The sequence below is a fragment of the Poecilia reticulata genome, chromosome 17 (genome assembly GCF_904066995.2).
Source record: "Poecilia reticulata chromosome 17, P_reticulata-male-v2, whole genome shotgun sequence".
NCBI lineage: Eukaryota > Metazoa > Chordata > Actinopteri > Cyprinodontiformes > Poeciliidae > Poecilia > Poecilia reticulata.
In genome coordinates this window covers 10,894,552-10,913,919 of record NC_088846.1, presented here as the reverse complement: position 1 = coordinate 10,913,919, position 19,368 = coordinate 10,894,552, and the positions used below count along the sequence as shown (strand labels likewise).

Sequence of the window (19,368 nt, the reverse complement as noted above, 5' to 3'; positions counted from 1 at the left end):
GTGTATTAATAGCAGCAACCTTTGCACTGTGTCTGCTCTGATACGCAGCTGTTGCAGGAGTCGGTTTCTGTCAATCACACACACACAGAATTCACTGTTATCGTCCTTTCTCCCCTGCACGCCTCCCTCTCCCTCATTTCATCGACTAATGAGCATAATCAGCAAGTTGACCACCTTAAATGCAATAGTCGTCCACACTTAAACTCTGACCTTCGTGAAAGGGTGCCTTCATTGTAAGAAATTCAGTTTTGACACGAGGAACGTAGAGAACTTTACAAGCATAGAAAAAGCTAATCTGAGACCAAATTAGACTGAAATAATAATAATAATTTAAAAAAATGTTAAGCGTGTCAGAAAAAAACTCAAAATTTTTTAGTTTGATGTGCAGGTTATATTTTGATGTCACCTGCACATTAAAATATGGTGGCGGCAGCATCATGCTGGCAGGGGAAGGGAAGATGAATGGAGCCACATGCAGGATGCGAGTCCTCGGAGAAAACCTGTTCACAGCTCAGAAGAAAATCACCCTAATCCTGCAGTAGCAGCGTATCACAATGTGCCAGAATGGCCTGGTCAAAGTCCAACCTTAAATCCAAATGATAATATGTGGCAAAGCTCAAAAGTGTTGCAACTTTATTCCCAGCTGCACCTCAGCTCCTTCGTTTTTACAGCCATGCATCTTATCCCTTCTTCTACTTTCTCACGTAACTTTCTATATTCAAATATAATAAAGATTATAGTCATACCATGACAACATGAATACATCTGCAAGGCACTGTTGATAAAATACAACTCAACACTTTAGAGCTGCATGCTTCCCTCGATGTGCTGTTGTTAATTACAACAAGTGTCTCTTTGTCATCATGGTTCTGAAACGTGTGGCTCAGCTGAACCATGCTTACTATAACTTTCTGTTTTCTTGCTGCCAGGACAGGAATAGATGTGGAGCAGCTTCCTGCGTGTTGAATGTCTACCTTCTCTTGTTTCCTGACAGCATGCTGAAGAAGTTAGGGGTCCCGTAATGAAAGCCCTTTCTTTAGTTCCAAAAAGCTTTTGAGCAGCTGGTCATCGTGCAGAGAGACGACACGTTCTTGTAGTTTTTTTTTTTGTAACTCAAATATGTTTGAATTAAAAGTGATACTTTCCAGTATGAACCACTGAGATCATGTTCAGTATCATGTTTGTAACAACACGGCGACATCTTTCTGGTTAAAAGATGTTTCTTTTTACATATAAACAGTCAGGGGAACAACGAAGTATTTGCAAAATTTGGTGATGAAAAGCTAAAGCATGACTGTCGTCACAATCAGTTCTTTGAAAAAAGTATTTTTCTCCTTACAATTTTCTTTTTAAATCATGTTTAAATGTTTCAGATAATCAACATTTTTATATCAGACTTGACTTGAGTAAATAAAAAGAACAACAACAACAAAATCTCAAATGTAAAACTGTGTGAAAATGTAATGTCCTGGTTATGGACATTCATATATTAGTTGGGATTAACCGTAACTCTTCGGTAATCTAAGTTGCGCTTCACTAGCCACATCCATGCATGAAAACTGCCAGACCAAAAGACGTAAAAAGTTGGTCAAATGAAACATGAAATATGTTGAAATATCTTAAGAAAGAACATATTTGCACTGAGACACTTTGCAGTTATTGGTGGGTAATAAGTGTGATTTAAGGTGAGCTATTAGCTGTTTGTTCATTCTCAGCCTGAACAACCTCTTATTGAGACCCAACACAGGCTCCTGTACTGCTGTCGACATCTGCTGGCATTTTAGTTGGACTACAATTCAATTCAGTTTGTTGGTTTAGTACAGACAAATGTCATCGTAAGGGACTTTAATAAAAACAATTAAAAAGAAAAAAAGAAAATTAAATCCAAACTTACAGATCAGACTACATTATAGTTAAAAAAGTGCTGCGTTGAAAAGGGAAACAAGGAAAGGTAGTGAATATGAATGAGAAAACGTCTGCATATCTTATTATACACATTTAATTTATGGTGGACAAGCTGGACTATTAATATTAATGTTACTAAAATGTTCAATTAATAACTTACTAATGTCTTCAATATTCAAATGTAATTGTTCTTTCGTTAAGTTTCCTTTTCTACCAAGACAGTTGCGCCAAAGCGTTGCCACCTCCTGGAGAAACTAGGGTATTACAATTTATTCTAAATGTCTGTGGCTTGCAGTTTATTTCAAACTTTAAACCTTACTACGATCTTCCATAAACAACCCTTTACCTTACTTTATATCTAATCTCTACTACAACAACAACTACAACATAGTTCATATTAAAAATATATTGCAAATAAAGATTAACAGTAAACATTATTGGTACACTGGTAAACATTATTCGGGGTGAGCAACGATTTCCCTATAGGAAAAGATGAAAAGAATGAAAAAAAAAACAACACAGAAAGAAAGAAAAAAAAAATCCTCAGGGGGAGAAAAAAAATTAAAGTGAAACAGGAAGTGCTCCACACCCACCTCTGCTTTTAGCTCTCTTTGGGCAGGTCCATAACGGGGCCTGTCTGTGTGTGGCCTCCATGCAGAGGAGCTGTCAGCTGTAGGATATAACCTCTAATCCTCCATAAAACTTAGCCTGACAGCCCAAACAGCTGCTGGCCTGTCTGTCTCTGCTGTGCTAATAATCATCTAAACAGAAAGCCTGAAAGGTCGGATATAGACGGCCATGCTGAGCGCCTGATGCTTCTTCCCTTTAAAAAAAAAGACAGATGCATATGTGTTTTACTGATTGCAGACTGTGTTCATGCTAAACGTTGTTACAGAGCTGGGTAACATGACTAGCATGGTAATTCATGCAAAAAAAGTTAGTATTTCACAACTACAAACTTAAATGTGTCAAAAATAAAACATACTTTTCAAAATTTTCACAAATAAAAATCTGAAAAATGTGGCACACATTTATTGTATGCCACATTTTATGCTAACTACTTTTTTTGCAATTAAAATCACAGCTTTTGTGATGCTAACTTAGAAATATTTGTAAGAAATCTTTACAATATTTGCGCTAATATATGACGTTTAATGTGACTTTTTATTACTCGCCATGTAAATCACGGGCTGTAGCCTGATATCCAGCAAGGCTGAGGCGGCAGTCACTTAAAGCCAAAGTTTTTGGAGACTTTTTGAGAAAAATCTGCAGTAAAAATCAGAAAAAAATACAGAGATATGTTGATTTTGTGTGAATTTTGTGCATTTGTGAAAAACTGGGAGGACGTATTGATGTAATTTGGAGTCTAGAGGGTCACATAAAAAGATACGGCGGGCCAGATTTGACCCCGTGTACCTCGTGTTTCACACACATGGTTTAGGGGGTGTGACTACTTTTCCAAGGCAGAAATAACTGAAACCAACATTTCTATCCAACACTGAGAGCATGGAGTGAACAGCTGTGCTGCTAAACACAAATTGCTGTCCTCCATGATGGCGTCTGGCTCCAATCAGTTGTGGTAAAAATGAACTTTTATCTCCTCAGCAGCTGTCGGATGGAAAATGCCTCTGATAGCGTGGCCAGAACATAGCACCAACACAGCCAGTGCGGTCTGCAGCAGAGGGCAGTCAGGTCACTCAAGATCCCAAACAAAACCTCTATTAGTATTCGCAACACCACCGTATTAATCAAGTGGTCACCTGCTGAATTCCTAAAGAATAATAGTGCATAAAGTCGACACCTTTTCCTTGACCATACCAGAAAAAAAAAAAGTAAAATAAACACACGGCACATCTACACAGTTCTTTACATGCTCTTAGTTCTTTGCTTTCAGGAGATTTGAGTCGTGTTTGGATACATAAAGTGTTGTGTTAGCAGCCACTGATCAGCTGAGGGTCAGTCAGTTATTTCCTGGGAATAGAGGAGGGTCCAACTGGACAGGATGCCTTCACATGCTGCGAATCATCAAAATACAAGCAACTAATCCCTGATCAGCAGGTGTAAATAAGCGCATATCAAATACGCTACATCATGTACAAATGGGTTTTTTCCTGGGTGGCAGTCCTCGGGTGTTTTAGAAAGAAAATGATCTCATCCATCAAGAGCTGGAACAATTAAAAAGATTTCATAAAAGCTGTTCTGAACTTGTTTGCTACACAAAACCCCAGTGAGTTTGAAAACTATCCTTATTCGTTAATTGACATGCTAACTACTACCAGCAATGAATCCTTGGAAGATTTAGGGTAAAGTAATATTTCACTTTTAGAAACATGTTTCTTCTCATTAGAAGAACTGTAGTATGAGCACTGAGTTACAACTAATAGAGAATATGCCTTTTATCAACCTGACGGATACAACTTTAATCCACTGGATTCAGGTACAGATTTTTGTCTACATGGGCTTCCGTATTGGGGAGAATAAAGCAATAAAACAAATCGCTTGCCAGGGGTTTGAGACAAAACAAATCCCTGACGTTGTCACCATCCAGAGGCCAAACATTTATCTGCAAGTGTGTCTGAAGCAAGAGCTTACTACACTTTTCCTGTTTCAGTAAGCAAAATCAGGCTGCAGGCAGATTTAAACTTTCATCACCCTGAAAGTTGATGAAACTTTCAGGGTGATGAAAGTTTCATCAGTGTCCATTGGTCTTAGCGACCAATGGACACTAAGACCAATGTGTTCATTGGTCTTAGTTGTACTTTAGTGAACCACTGGGGGAAATTCAGTAGGTAATTATAATTCTGTCACTAAAGTGGCTGCTGATGGATTGCCTACTACATACTGTATGACCTACCACCATAGGTTTACAACCTGGCAATGATGAACACGTTACAGTGGGAGACGTATTAACTTACACGAACAGCCAACCCTGTAAATCAAGGAGTAATTGGAAAGCCAATTAGCACAAAGTGACAGTAAGAGACATCATGTAAATTCATCTCCTGAGGCCACAGTGCAGATGACAGCGATGCTAGTTGATAAACAAATGAGCTCCGGCACTTGTGGAAAATGAAATTAGGTCTACATTAGCTATGCTACACTTCTTTGCTAGTGTAGTCTCATCAGACAGCTGAGTGCATTTCAAAACTGTAATCTGTCTTTTTCTTTGTTGAACTCGGCGGTGGCTTTTTCCTTGTCGCATGTCAGTGCGGGAAATTTTTCACTGCAATAATCATACCCTGTAACAGCTTCTGTCAGAAAATGTAGTTTCTTTAGTTATAGAGTTGTATATGTAGAACAAAACATATTCATCTCTGGGACACAGAACCAGCCTCCTTCCTGAGGTGTTTATTAACAGCAGTGAGTAGAAGTAATTTTACTCAACATAGCTTGTTTTAATGTGAAACCTTGAGGAAAACCCTTCTATCAAAGAAGAGTTTATATCTTCCCCCACCAAGTATTTCAGGGATATAGTTTAGACCTTATTTGACCTCCAGAAGAGGTTTAAGAGGTTTCTGAAGTGTTCTGTCTTCCTCCTGACAGGATCTTCACACACACTAGAAACTTAGACAACCTAATCCTTTAAGCGCTTCTTCCTCCACTTGACAGCTTTCACCGCTGAGATCTGTGGGTTTCATAGACACAGTATTGTGGACACACAATGACTCATGCAACACCTCTAAAATGCAACACAAAGCATACGTATTTCAGAGCTTATCTGAATATTGCTCTTCTCATTCATGTTTTGAGGTAAGGTTACTTTAAGCAAGGCATTCGTGTTGACCCTCCTCCTCCTTTTGCCTTAACTATTGATCTTCAATTATAAACTGTGCATGACAATTAGCTGAAGATTCACACAAATGTGTTAGGAAACTGGGAGGCCTGTCAATTATCAGGTGAGGTAAGGAGGATTAAAGATGAACAAAAAAAGGCCCTTCCAACAATAATCAATTCAACTTTTTTCACATTTTGTGACATTAAAGCCACAACTTTAATCTATTTTATTAGAACTGCATGTGATAGATCAACAAAAATTAATGCAGAGCTGTAAAATAAAAGGAAAACGATTGGTTGATGCCTCATCTGACAATGTATCTCCATATGTGTTGTAGTTTTTCTATTGGAATATGAACCTCAATGCCAGTCTCAAGTGCTTTCTCCAGGATTTCTCTGTACTTATGTAGCTCCATCCATTTCCTCATCAGCTCTGATGAACTCTTCCACTCCTGCAGAAGGAAAGCGTCCCCGCCCTCATCAAATTTCACAATAAAGAAGAAGCTGATGTGCAGATTCAGTTTGCCGCTACAAAAAGCATTTTTGCACAACAAGCATCTGACCTCCATATGGTCAGATGAGACCAGAAGGCGCCCTGGTTACAAGAAATGCTTGTTGCAAACTGCAAAAGACTTCAGAGACAACTTTTCCACACAGTTGCCCATCGACCACATAGTCAAAATAATCTATGAAATACATTTGAGTGTAATAGAGTGATATTCTGCGAATTTTCTGTACATATATTTAAACCCTGTATGTCTCCTGCTGCCATGGAACCTGGTTTCTGTTGGTGAGTGGTCCCCACTTGAAAAGAGTATTTCGGACTAGAGGTGACAGGGAAAAGTGCGGCCGAATCCCAGATAGCGATGGTATGCCGCGGTGAGTCATGGGCGAGCTACGCAGCAGGAAGTTCCTGGCTCTATTCCCTGAAAAATCCAATTATTTGGACACAGAAGGTAGAACCGAACGGGAGAGGAGAGGGCAGCCAGACATCTGCAGAGCCAAGCCGAGCTCTGTCACAAAGTGATAGAAATGAGGATGATTACCACAGGGTGTCCGCGTATGTGTGTGGGGGCACTGTGGCATGTGTTGAATTGTGCACCTGATGATAACGATGAGTGTGTGCGAGTGTGTGTGGTGTTATCAGGTCAGGGTGGTGCCCTTGGCCTTGTAAGGCCGGTTATCTGGGGTTATATATTTGATCTCTGTCTCCCTTGCAGGTTCAGCAGATGCTTCATCTTCACCTGCCCTCTGTAAGTATGAACCCACTGCTGCAGCTTTCTGTTGGTTTTCATTCGATATTTCATCGAAGTAAAAAACATGAATTTTAACCGATTACATATATAATGATAGAACAAGATGCTGATGAAAGTAAAATCATTTCAAATCATTTTATACATTTAGGAAGTCATGCCTCGATGTTTTCATGTTTCCATTTCCTGCAGGTCTTTCGGTGATTTTCAGTCTGAAGACTTGAGCTCATCTTTCATCTGAGCTGAACCCACAGGTAAATTATACTCCCTCACATTCATAATGGTAATTACATAATTTAAAAAAAAATCTAATATGTGACTATTTTGCCATTACTGTGCTAAATTGTCAATAAATCCTTTGTACAAAGATGTAATTGTGGAAGACATGTCACTAAACAGGTACTTCTCAATCTTCCGTTTGTCCACAGTACTCCAGCCATGGGGGATGCAGAGATGTCTACGTATGGTACGGCGGCGCCGTACCTGAGGAAGTCGGAGAAGGAGCGAATGGAGGCCTCCACGCGTCTGTTCGACATCAAGAAGGAATGCTTCGTCCCAGATTCGGTGGAGGAGTTCGTGAAGGCAACCGTCGTCAGCCGGGAGGGTGATAAGGTCACCGTGGAGACGCAGAATGGGAAGGTGAGTGCTTTAGTGTATCAGGCATAAATAATGTACTCTTTAACGCCAATGCTTCAGCTGGTAAATAAAACCAGCTGTCAGTGAGTTTTCTGAGATATTTTACCAAAACGGAATGAGGTGAAGTTGGGGCTGTTAAGAAGGCATTAGGTTTACTCCTTGGTGTGTGTGAGAGTGTTTATCTGCATGCAAATCTGTGAGTGATATGAAATGTCATGTCCTTAAGTAAATGTGAGCAGTATAGAGAATGTGATTGAAATTAGTGTCACTCTGGTGCCATTAGGCATTCACTCTCTTTTTGCTCTACAAAAATAGAATGAGTCATGAATCGTTTAAATGAATGGTGGCCTGCAAAAGTATTAATACCCCTTTATGTTTGTAACATTTTTTTGGTTTTAAAATGTGTGTTTTTATTGTGATTTTATGTGGCAACAAGAAACACTATGTGTTTCTATGTGTAAGACTTGAAAATCAATGTTCGCAAACACTTCGACAATTAGAGCTTGAGGTAAAGACTTTCAGCTTAATTCTGCCAAAATAAGTTAATTTGTGGGGCCCAATACAAATGCATGCAACATTTTTCAGATTTATTTCATAATTTTCTTTTTTTTAAAAAACAATACATCACTATCCTTTCACAAATATGCTCAGCTCTGTGTTGATATAACCCCTAAGATTCGAATAAAGGAGACAAACCAAACCGAGGGACGTAAATTCATTTTCAGGCCGGTGTATGAAAACAAATAAAAAGACAAATGTATTAAACTTTCCTTGTTCCAGACTGTTACTGTCAAAGAGGTAGACATTCTGCAACAGAACCCTCCCAAGTTTGACAAGATCGAGGACATGGCCATGCTGACCTTCCTCCATGAGCCAGCCGTGCTGTTTAACCTCAAAGAGCGTTACGCAGCGTGGATGATCTACGTGAGTAGGCTTTTGGGCAACAAACAGTAAACTTTAATTAGTGCACGGCTCAGGAAGTTTTAATATTATCCACCCAAACCATGGAGAAACAGTCTGATTTTCTGTGATCTCTCAGACCTACTCTGGGCTGTTCTGTGTGACTGTCAACCCCTACAAGTGGCTGCCAGTCTACAACCAAGAGGTGGTCATTGCCTACAGAGGAAAGAAGAGGAGTGAAGCTCCTCCTCACATCTTCTCCATCTCTGACAATGCCTACCAGTACATGCTGGCAGGTAAAGGCAATCAATGTCCTACAGAAAGCATTCTGAACGGGGTCTGTTGTCCTTGCTGACAAAAATGTTTTTCGAAAACCTTTTGACAGACCGCGAAAACCAGTCAATTCTGATCACGTATGTAAAAACCTTCCATCTGAAATGTAGTACGATATGATCTAAAGTCAGTATCGTATTCTGCATCCAGGAATGGATTTGTTTTGATGTGTAACTCTGCTCCCATAGTGGAGAATCTGGTGCAGGAAAGACTGTGAACACCAAGAGAGTCATCCAGTACTTTGCAAGTATTGCAGCTGGAGGTATTAAGAAAGACCCCAATGCAAAAGACAAGGTATGTGACGAGCTTTTTCAGGGCTCAATGCAGCTGGAAAATAATAAAAAATTAGTCACATCTTCAAAGCTGGCAAAGCTATTTTTGCTTTGAGCAAAGGAATAAACTAAAGCCACCCTAAGTAGTAACTGTAAGCAAACTTTGAAAGTTAATTAATCTTTTTCAGTTTAACATCACTTGATTCAGTTGGAAGTAATTAGAGCTTCATGATGGATCTTTCAGTAATTGTGAAGTGTTTGTTTGACAGGGTACCCTGGAGGATCAAATCATTCAGGCTAACCCTGCTCTGGAGGCTTTTGGCAATGCCAAGACCATCAGGAATGACAACTCCTCCAGATTTGTGAGTGACTTCTTTCCATTCTTGATTATGTTTGTGTTATTTATTTAGTGTCCCAATCATGCAAGAGGTTTGGTTTCAACACAGTGACTGTTTCGTATTTCTGAAACCCTGATTTATCTTAAATTAAGTAACAGACCATTTTTTTCCTCTTGTTGTACAAGATGGACAAATTATGTAGCAACAGAAGTCGGGGAGAAAAAGGAGCTAACTGACAAGGTAATTTTTTGCAAATTGATCATTTTTTATTTTGTGCTTTCAGGGTAAATTCATCCGAATTCACTTCGATACCAGAGGAAAATTAGCTTCAGCTGATATCGAGACATGTAAGTATAGACAGCCTTTTAGTTTTTGCAACCACAATTTTTCACTCACATTTTTCTCATGGTTGTGACTTCTCTCTTGTTGTCTGAAGACCTGCTGGAGAAATCTCGTGTGACCTTCCAACTCAAGGCTGAGCGAGATTATCATATTTTCTACCAGATTCTTTCCAACAAGAAACCTGAAATCCTGGGTTAGCACAGTACAGTAGAAAAAGCAATTAATTATGTTGTAATGTTTTTTGCTTTATGTTATTTTCATCTTTCTCATCTTTCAGAGATGCTGCTGATCACAAACAACCCGTACGACTATGCATTTATCTCTCAGGGGGAAACTCAAGTGGCCTCCATAGATGACGCAGAGGAACTGATGGCAACTGATGTAAGTATCTCCATCTTTACTAGACATTATTTTATGAAAAAGAAGCATATGTAAAGGGAAATGTTAAATTTGTTGCAACATATTTAGATGGGCAATAATATGGTTTACTGAGATGTGACTGTTTTTTTCTTCAGAGTGCCTTTGATGTGTTGGGCTTTACTCAAGAAGAAAAAAACTCCGTGTACAAGCTCATTGGTGCCATCATGCACTATGGCAACATGAAGTTTAAACAAAGGCCTCGCGAGGAGCAAGCAGAGGCCGATGGCACTGAGGGTGAGAAAAGAACTCTGAAATTTGTAAGAATGCAGAAACTTGATGTGTATTCAGCATTGCTGTTTGTGTGTTTCTTTTAGATGCTGACAAATCAGCGTATCTGATGGGCCTGAACTCTGCTGACCTCATCAAAGGTCTCTGTCACCCAAGAGTCAAAGTGGGGAATGAGTGGGTCACCAAGGGACAAAATGTTGCCCAGGTAAAAGAAAAGAGACAGCCTTAAAATGGTTTAATATGTGGGTTTGTATATAATATCTCCATTTTACATCTTCTGAGGCAAATATGCTTTAAACTAAACTTGAACCTTTCTTTTTTAAATGTGGCTGACTGTCCATTTCACAGGTGTACTATGCTGTTGGAGCTTTGTCCAAAGCAGTTTATGAGAAGATGTTTCTGTGGATGGTGGTGAGAATCAACCAGTCACTGGAGACAAAGCAGCCTCGTCAGTACTTTATTGGAGTGCTGGACATTGCTGGGTTTGAGATCTTTGATGTAAGTTATCTTGTTTGCAAATAATGATCAGATTTACAAGTAATCTAAATGGAACAACTAACATGTTTTTTTCTTTTTCAGTTCAACACCTTCGAGCAGCTGTGCATCAACTTCACCAATGAAAAACTGCAACAGTTTTTCAACCACCACATGTTTGTGCTGGAGCAGGAAGAGTATAAGAAAGAGGGAATTGAATGGACTTTCATTGACTTTGGTATGGATCTGCAGGCCTGTATTGACCTGATTGAAAAGGTGAGAATCAGAATATTAAATATATGGAGAAAGTAAAAGGTCATTTGTGTTTCAAACCACTTTTATTACCCTTTCAGCCCATGGGCATCATGTCCATCCTCGAAGAGGAGTGCATGTTTCCCAAAGCCTCTGATGCTACATTTAAAGCTAAGCTTTATGACAATCATCTGGGGAAATCAAACAACTTCCAGAAACCCAGGATTGTTAAAGGGAAACCAGAGGCCCATTTTGCCCTGGTCCACTATGCTGGAACTGTTGATTATAATATCAACAACTGGCTGGTGAAGAACAAGGATCCTCTGAATGAGACTGTTGTTGGGTTGTACCAGAAGTCTACACTCAAGCTGCTTGGTATTCTGTTTGCAAACTATGCAGGAGCTGATTCAGGTATTCCACCATGAGTATTTTGCTTTGTAGAAAATGGATAAGCATAGCATACTTGCATTAACGTAAAATACTAATTCTATACATTTCACATTAAAGCAATGTCTGAAGGCAGTGAGGGTAAAAAAGAAAAGAAGAAGAAAGGATCATCCTTTCAGACTGTGTCCGCTCTCCATAGGGTAGAGTATATACATGCATTACTTCATTTCCGGTAAATGTATGACTTAAAAATCCAAATTCTATATATTTTTGCATATCCATATTACAGGAGAACCTGAATAAGTTGATGACCAACCTGAGGTCTACCCACCCTCACTTTGTACGCTGCATCATCCCCAACGAGACCAAGACTCCTGGGGCCATGGAGAACCCTCTGGTGATGCACCAGCTGCGCTGTAACGGTGTGCTGGAAGGCATCAGGATCTGCAGGAAAGGCTTCCCCAACAGGATCCTCTATGGAGACTTCAAGCAGAGGTATTACCTTACTACGTAACTTAGTACGTCTCACAAGCCTTACTCTACAATGTCCAGTTAACAAATATATGATTTCCCAGATATCGTATCTTGAATCCTGCTGCCATCCCTGAGGGACAGTTCATTGACAGCAGGAAGGGAGCCGAAAAACTTCTCGGATCTCTTGATATTGACCATAACCAGTACAAGTTTGGGTACACAAAGGTACCGCCTGGGTTTTCTAAGACAAAAGAGAACAAAAGATATGAATTACGACACGGACAGGCAAAAATACGTTATTTCTAAAATTAAATGCCGCATTTAGGTGTTCTTCAAGGCTGGACTGCTGGGTCTACTCGAGGAGATGAGAGATGAGCGTCTTTCCAAAATCATCACTGCAATTCAAGCCAGGTCTCGTGGTCTTTTGTCTCGCATAGAGTACCAGAAGATGGTGGAGCGCAGGTTTGTTTCATACAACTTACAATTTTCTTTACACATTACACAGATATCTGCTTGTGCTCATATTTTCAATAAAAGTGTTTTAAAATATATATATTTTAAACAGAGATGCCCTAATGGTAATCCAGTGGAACATCCGCGCCTTCATGGGGGTCAAGAATTGGCCCTGGATGAAGTTGTTCTTCAAGATCAAACCTCTCCTGAAATCTGCTGAAGCAGAAAAGGAGATGGCCAACATGAAGGAAGAATTCCTGAAACTGAAAGAGGCCTATGCAAAATCTGAAGCTCGCAGAAAAGAGCTGGAAGAAAAAATGGTCTCCCTTCTCCAAGAGAAGAATGACCTACAGCTCCAAGTCCAAACTGTAAGAATGACAATATTTATGAATTTTCTCTGAAGATGTTGTTGAGTCTCCCCCCTACTCCCAGTAATAACTCATGTTTGACAGGAACAAGATAATCTCTGCGATGCAGAGGAGCGATGTGAGGGACTGATCAAAAACAAAATCCAACTGGAAGGAAAAATCAAAGAGCTGACAGAAAGACTTGAGGATGAGGAGGAGATCAATGCTGAACTGACTGCAAAGAAGAGAAAGCTAGAAGATGAATGCTCTGAGTTAAAGAAGGACATTGACGACTTAGAGCTAACTCTGGCAAAGGTGGAGAAAGAGAAACACGCTACAGAGAACAAGGTACCATAAAGACTAACCACTACACCAAAACACATCATGCTCTCAAATACCATTGGTTCACACTGAAAACCTTTTGGCCGATAGGTCAAGAACCTGACAGAGGAGATGGCTGCTTTGGATGAAATCATCGCCAAGCTCACAAAGGAGAAAAAAGCTTTACAGGAAGCTCACCAACAAACCCTGGATGACCTGCAGAGTGAGGAAGACAAAGTCAACACTCTGACCAAGGCCAAGACGAAGCTGGAGCAGCAAGTGGACGATGTAAGATGACATTGAATAGAATCGAAATACAGTAACTTGACAAAATTCTAAACTGTACTGTAAAATGCTAAACAGTTACAACAGTTATCTCTTTGTTTTTAGCTTGAAGGATCCCTTGAGCAAGAGAAGAAGATTAGGATGGATCTTGAAAGGGCGAAGAGGAAGCTGGAGGGTGACTTAAAGTTGAGCCAGGAGTCCATAATGGATCTCGAAAATGATAAGCAACAGCTGGAGGAGCGCCTGAAAAAGTACACACCTACTATAACATTTTGTAATGAATTTAGTCACAAAACATCATTGGTCAATGTTTTTGTAGCCCAGAACTAACAAGAAAAAATCCTGCAGGAAAGACTTTGAAATCAGTCAACTGAACAGCAAACTGGAAGATGAGCTGGCTATAATTAGCCAACTTCAGAAGAAGTTAAAAGAGCTGCAGGTAAAACCTCGACATTACATGATCATTATCAAAGTTCTACAAAAGTTCACAAAGTACTGATGCAACAAATGTACACCACTCCAATGGTAGGCCCGCGTGGAGGAACTAGAGGAAGAGCTTGAAGCAGAACGAGCTGCTCGAGCCAAGGTGGAGAAGCAGAGAGCAGACTTGGCTAGAGAGTTAGAGGAGATCAGTGAGAGACTGGAGGAGGCTGGAGGAGCCACAGCCGCCCAGATTGAGATGAACAAGAAGAGGGAGGCCGAGTTCCAGAAACTCCGCAGAGACCTCGAAGAGGCCACCCTGCACCACGAAGCCACCACTGCCACACTCAGGAAGAAACAAGCCGACACTGTTGCTGACCTGGGAGAGCAGATCGACAACCTGCAGAGAGTCAAGCAGAAGCTGGAGAAGGAGAAGAGCGAGCTCAAACTGGAGCTGGATGATGTTGTGTCCAGTATGGAGCAGATTGTTAAGTCCAAGGTATGTGTGGTGTTCTGATAGCTTTCTAGATAACAACCTCAGCAAAGAAATACTATGCAATGTCTGTGATATGTGCACCATTTCACTTCAGACTATCCTGGAGAAAACTTGCAGAACTTTAGAGGATCAAACAAATGAATACAGAACAAAATGTGATGAATACCAAAGATCTCTCAATGACTTCACCACCCAGAAAGCCAAACTTCAAGCTGAGAATGGTTAGTCTTTTTTCCCACTTAGAAAATGAATATTTTTCTATAAAAAGGCGTGCACATGTGAATGTTTTGACATCTACAGATGAGCTTTCAAGACAAATGGAGGAGAAAGAATCACTTATTTCTCAGCTCACCAGAGGAAAAAATTCCTACAATCAACAGCTTGAAGACCTAAAACGACAACTAGAAGAAGAGATAAAGGTATGAAATCATTTCTGGATAATATAGAACGATTGATTTTAAAAAAAGAAGAAGTCAAATATAATTTATCTTGACCTCAGGCCAAGAATGCATTAGCCCATGCGGTGCAGTCTGCTCGCCATGACTGTGACCTCCTCAGGGAGCAGTATGAGGAGGAGCAGGAGGCCAAGGCTGAACTGCAGCGCAGCATGTCCAAGGCCAACACTGAGGTGGCTCAGTGGAGAACCAAGTACGAAACTGATGCCATCCAGAGAACCGAGGAACTGGAGGAAGCCAAGTGAGTACAGTACATTTGAATTTCAGTGTCTGTACAAAGTTTTGAAAGTAGCCAATCCCAAATCAACCCTTCCATAATCCAGGAAGAAGCTGGCTCAGCGTCTGCAGGAGGCTGAGGAGGCTGTTGAAGCAGTAAATGCCAAATGCTCCTCTCTGGAGAAGACCAAACACAGGCTGCAGAATGAGATCGAAGATCTCATGGTGGATGTGGAGAGGTCTAATGCTGCTGCTGCTGCTCTGGACAAGAAGCAAAGGAACTTTGACAAAGTATGTTGGACATTTTCTTTAAAAATACACACAAACAATGCTGGTCCACCATCACATAAAAAATAATAACCACATGTATGAGAGAACTAACAAGCACATGGCATAATTTAGTGTGTGATTATTTATTTACCAGTATGTGAAAAAACCAGATTGCTTATAAAACTAGAACAAGTCATGGCTCTAAGCTGTCAATCAAACTCGTGTACTCAGTGCTAAATGTGCTAATGGCAGAGAAACAACTTAACATTATAGGAAAACTGTTTATCGGCCATCTTTGGTAGCAATGCTAACTAGCATGAGCATCCGTGGTAGGTTCTGTTATAAGAAACTAGCTGAAGCATATCAGAAAGCAATGGGGAGGATATGTTTTGGTTAAATGCATAACAAGCAATACGATACATCATTGTTGCTGTATTATTTTTTAATTTGGATATATTTAACTGCTATATGATGAAACTGTAAATAACATCTGCATGAAATTTTCTTTTCACATAATGATGCTTTTATCAAAGAAAAAAAATGATAGTAGAAAACTTAATGTGTCACATCCTGATTTGAATCTCAATGTCCAGGTCTTGTCAGAGTGGAAACAGAAGTATGAAGAGTCTCAGTGTGAGCTGGAGAGTTCTCAGAAAGAAGCCAGATCTCTGAGCACCGAACTCTTCAAACTTAAAAACTCCTACGAAGAGTCTCTTGAACATCTGGAGACCATGAAAAGGGAGAACAAGAACCTTCAAGGTAGTACATCACTGAATATGAGCTTACAAATGTAAAATAGGCAAGGCAAAACTGAATGGACGCTCTTTCATTAACAGAGGAAATTTCTGACCTCACTGAGCAACTTGGTGAAGGTGGGAAAACCGTTCATGAGTTGGAAAAAGCTCGAAAGCAGCTGGAGCAGGAAAAAGGGGAGATTCAGTCTGCCCTAGAAGAAGCAGAGGTAAGACTACAACCAACTTAGGTTAATACATAGCTTAAAATAAAAGTCAAATTTCAAACCAGAGACCGGATCTGTGTCAAAGGGTTCCCTTGAACATGAGGAAGGCAAGATACTGAGAGTTCAGCTTGAGTTTAACCAGATTAAGTGTGATATGGAGCGCAAACTGGCTGAGAAAGATGAGGAGATGGAGCAGTGCAAGAGGAACCTGCAGAGGACAATCGACACCCTGCAGAGTTCTCTTGAGGCCGAGTGCCGCAGCAGGAATGAAGCCCTTCGTCTGAAAAAGAAGATGGAGGGAGACCTCAACGAGATGGAGATCCAGCTTAGCCAAGCCAACAGGCAGGCGGCTGAGTCCCAGAAACAACTCAAGTCTGTTCATGCACATCTGAAGGTAAACTCAAACACAAGAAACTCACTTTCTACTCTTAAAATATCTATATGCATTAATGTGGTTAATGCCATTCTGTAAAGGATTGCCAAATTCAGCTGGATGAGTCGGTTCGGGCTAATGATGATTTCAAAGAGAACATGGCCATCGTTGAAAGACGCAACAACCTGCTTCAGGCAGAACTGGAGGAACTGAGGGCTGCTTTAGAGCAAACCGAACGAAGCCGCAAACTTGCTGAGCAAGAGCTGCTGGATGTTAGTGAGCGGGTGCAGCTACTGCACTCACAGGTGAGGCTACATCTCAAAGGTAACAATACTTCCTGTATAGAAAAATAACAGCTTCACAAACTCAAATATCTCATTTTAAAACCATGCAGAACACCAGCTTGATAAACCAGAAGAAGAAGCTGGAGGGTGATACAGTCCAGCTTCAATCTGAAGTGGAGGACTCGCTACAGGAATGCAGAAATGCTGAAGAGAAGGCCAAGAAGGCCATCACTGATGCTGCCATGATGGCAGAGGAGCTGAAGAAAGAGCAGGACACCAGTGCTCACCTGGAGCGCATGAAGAAGAACATGGAGCAGACCATCAAAGATCTGCAGCACCGTCTGGATGAAGCTGAACAGATCGCCATGAAGGGAGGCAAGAAGCAGGTCCAGAAGCTCGAGGCCAGGGTGAGCACATCTGTTTTTACACATATGTACTGAAAATATAAAGTATATTTGCAAATGAACAAAAAACAGGAAAATATAAAGTATACACAAAATGTTTTTAAGGTGCGGGAACTAGAAAACGAAGTAGAAATGGAGCAGAAGAAAAGCAGCGAAGCTGTGAAAGGAGTCCGTAAATATGAGCGCCGCATCAAGGAGCTGACTTATCAGGTGTGCTGAATGCAATATCCAGTATCCCCCAATGCTATTTAAGCTTCATTTAGCAGCAGTTTGATATACTGATATATATATGGTCTCTCATCATCTACAGACCGAGGAAGATCGAAAAAATATCGCCCGACTGCAAGACTTGGTGGACAAACTGCAGCTGAAAGTCAAAGCCTACAAAAGATCTGCTGAGGAGGCTGTAAGTGTGAAGATGTGTTATGTATATGAATTCCTCAATGAATAGTTCCGTTTCCTGTTTTATTTTCAACCAGGAGGAACAGGCTAATGTTCATCTTTCCAAGTTCCGAAAGCTGCAGCATGAGCTGGACGAGGCTGAAGAGAGAGCCGACATCGCCGAGTCTCAAGTCAACAAGATGCGAGTCAAGAGCCGCGACACTGGCCCCAAGGTAGGAGGCATGCAATTTTTTATCAAAAAACTTCCATGTACACTTAGTGTGCTGATGCCACACTACACTGAATGCTAAATTGATGTTTCTCTTTTTCTCTCTCTCCAAATTTCGGGGCTGCAACAGAAAGGGTTTGATGAGGAGTGAAGCGTTGGAGTCTGCTGAAATCTTTCCGCCTGCTGTGTGCTGTAGATCCCCTTCACTGTCACTATTCACAACCCGTAGTCCTAATAAAACCACATTAAGAAGTGCAGTCCACACATTCTTATCTTTGTTATGTCTTCTTTAATCTTATCCTGAACAATGTGTTGAAGGGAAATTTGAAAATACAAATTTGCTCCCAGTTTGAAGCCCCTTAACACAGAATAGGAAACTCTTACACAATTATGAGTTAGAAGAGAGTAGAAATAGAAATAGCCTTTGTTGTCCATTGCCTAGAAATTCCTCTGATTCAGTTTTTATTTATTTGATTCAGCTAAAATAATATAAACATAATAAATACCAACCCAGTCAAAGATCGACGTCAGCTCAATTTTATTTGATATTAATAAACAAATTGATTGAATTAAACATTGTTACGGCCAGAATGCTGCATTTATGTTGGGCTTTTGTTTGTTTCCATGAATTGTTGATTTTCTTGATTTCACACATAATCTAAATGATAAATACCATCTCAAATATATGAGGTGCATATATAGCTAAGAGACAAAGCAAATGTCCTGCTCTAAAATTAGAGTCAACCAAAGCCTAAAAGCTTGAGTAGAGGTCAACAATAAACCAGCGCTCATGCGTAGATCCGCCATAATTCCACACATGATCACTTGCAGCTGGTCACTGGATCACAGCTAAAATCTGCATGCTCCTACGGAGAACTGGACAGGAGTTCTTGGATTCAGTACAAAAAAATCTATTTCCAGGTACCAGAAATCAATCAGCAGGAACAGCAAAGTACTCAGAAACGAAACAATACATTAAACCTTATCAACCTTAACCTTAGGACACTAAGGTTAAAATAATGAATTCATTTGGTTATTTTAACAACCAAATGCACAACTTCTCTCCATTTATTTTGAGCTCAAAATGGATGCATATATAGAGGCATATAGAAACAAAGACGATGACACTTATCTGATTTAAAAGTTCATTCTGCCTGATTGTCCAGAGGTTTTCTGGTCATTAGTCATGTCTGACTCTCTGATGCTTCAGTGGGAAATTTTGCAATGATATAAAGTGGGAGGAGGTGAGAGAGGAGACCCCAGTCTCCTATAGGGTGAACCTCTGGAAGCCCTGTGTCTTCTCCTATTACAAGTCCTCTCCTAAACTCCTCTGGCTGACAAGCAGGTATCTGCCCGCTAATGAAGACATATTTACACCTCTGCTCATAGTGGTGAACCACAAACAGCACAGTGTGTGTGTGCGTGTGCATGTGCGTGTGTGTCTGTGTGGAGGGCTTATCGGTAAGATTAACAGGATATCAGAACTCA

The 19,368-nt window shown here is 40.4% G+C and overlaps 1 protein-coding gene across 1 annotated transcript; it reads left to right on the top strand.

The window, feature by feature from the left end:
* The first annotated feature begins 6,897 nt into the window (after positions 1 to 6,897).
* On the top strand, positions 6,898 to 18,149 carry LOC103479338 (myosin-7-like). Its single transcript, XM_081598539.1, has 39 exons — positions 6,898 to 6,932; positions 7,125 to 7,186; positions 7,361 to 7,571; positions 8,349 to 8,492; positions 8,608 to 8,764; positions 8,854 to 8,881; positions 8,990 to 9,095; positions 9,343 to 9,435; positions 9,695 to 9,758; positions 9,848 to 9,946; positions 10,031 to 10,134; positions 10,269 to 10,407; positions 10,488 to 10,606; positions 10,750 to 10,899; positions 10,981 to 11,151; positions 11,229 to 11,538; positions 11,635 to 11,714; positions 11,804 to 12,009; positions 12,090 to 12,213; positions 12,314 to 12,450; positions 12,554 to 12,809; positions 12,894 to 13,136; positions 13,221 to 13,397; positions 13,500 to 13,645; positions 13,743 to 13,833; positions 13,924 to 14,313; positions 14,405 to 14,531; positions 14,611 to 14,729; positions 14,810 to 15,006; positions 15,089 to 15,272; positions 15,845 to 16,010; positions 16,088 to 16,212; positions 16,295 to 16,603; positions 16,684 to 16,887; positions 16,977 to 17,273; positions 17,376 to 17,480; positions 17,581 to 17,676; positions 17,750 to 17,884; positions 18,011 to 18,149. The coding sequence occupies exons 3-39, from the start codon at positions 7,371 to 7,373 to the stop codon at positions 18,029 to 18,031; spliced, it is 5,820 nt and encodes a 1,939-aa protein (XP_081454665.1). The 5' UTR covers positions 6,898 to 6,932; positions 7,125 to 7,186; positions 7,361 to 7,370; the 3' UTR covers positions 18,032 to 18,149.
* Positions 18,150 to 19,368: the final 1,219 nt, after the last annotated feature.

Excerpts from the sequence above, each read along its gene's own strand:
- LOC103479338 (XM_081598539.1), top strand. The coding sequence starts at position 7,371 with ATGGGGGATGCAGAGATGTCTACGTATGGTACGGCGGCGCCGTACCTG. Across the intron at positions 8,765-8,853 it reads CTACCAGTACATGCTGGCAG|ACCGCGAAAACCAGTCAATT; the intron begins GTAAAGGCAATC and ends ACCTTTTGACAG. Across the intron at positions 17,885-18,010 it reads GCCGCGACACTGGCCCCAAG|AAAGGGTTTGATGAGGAGTG; the intron begins GTAGGAGGCATG and ends GGGCTGCAACAG.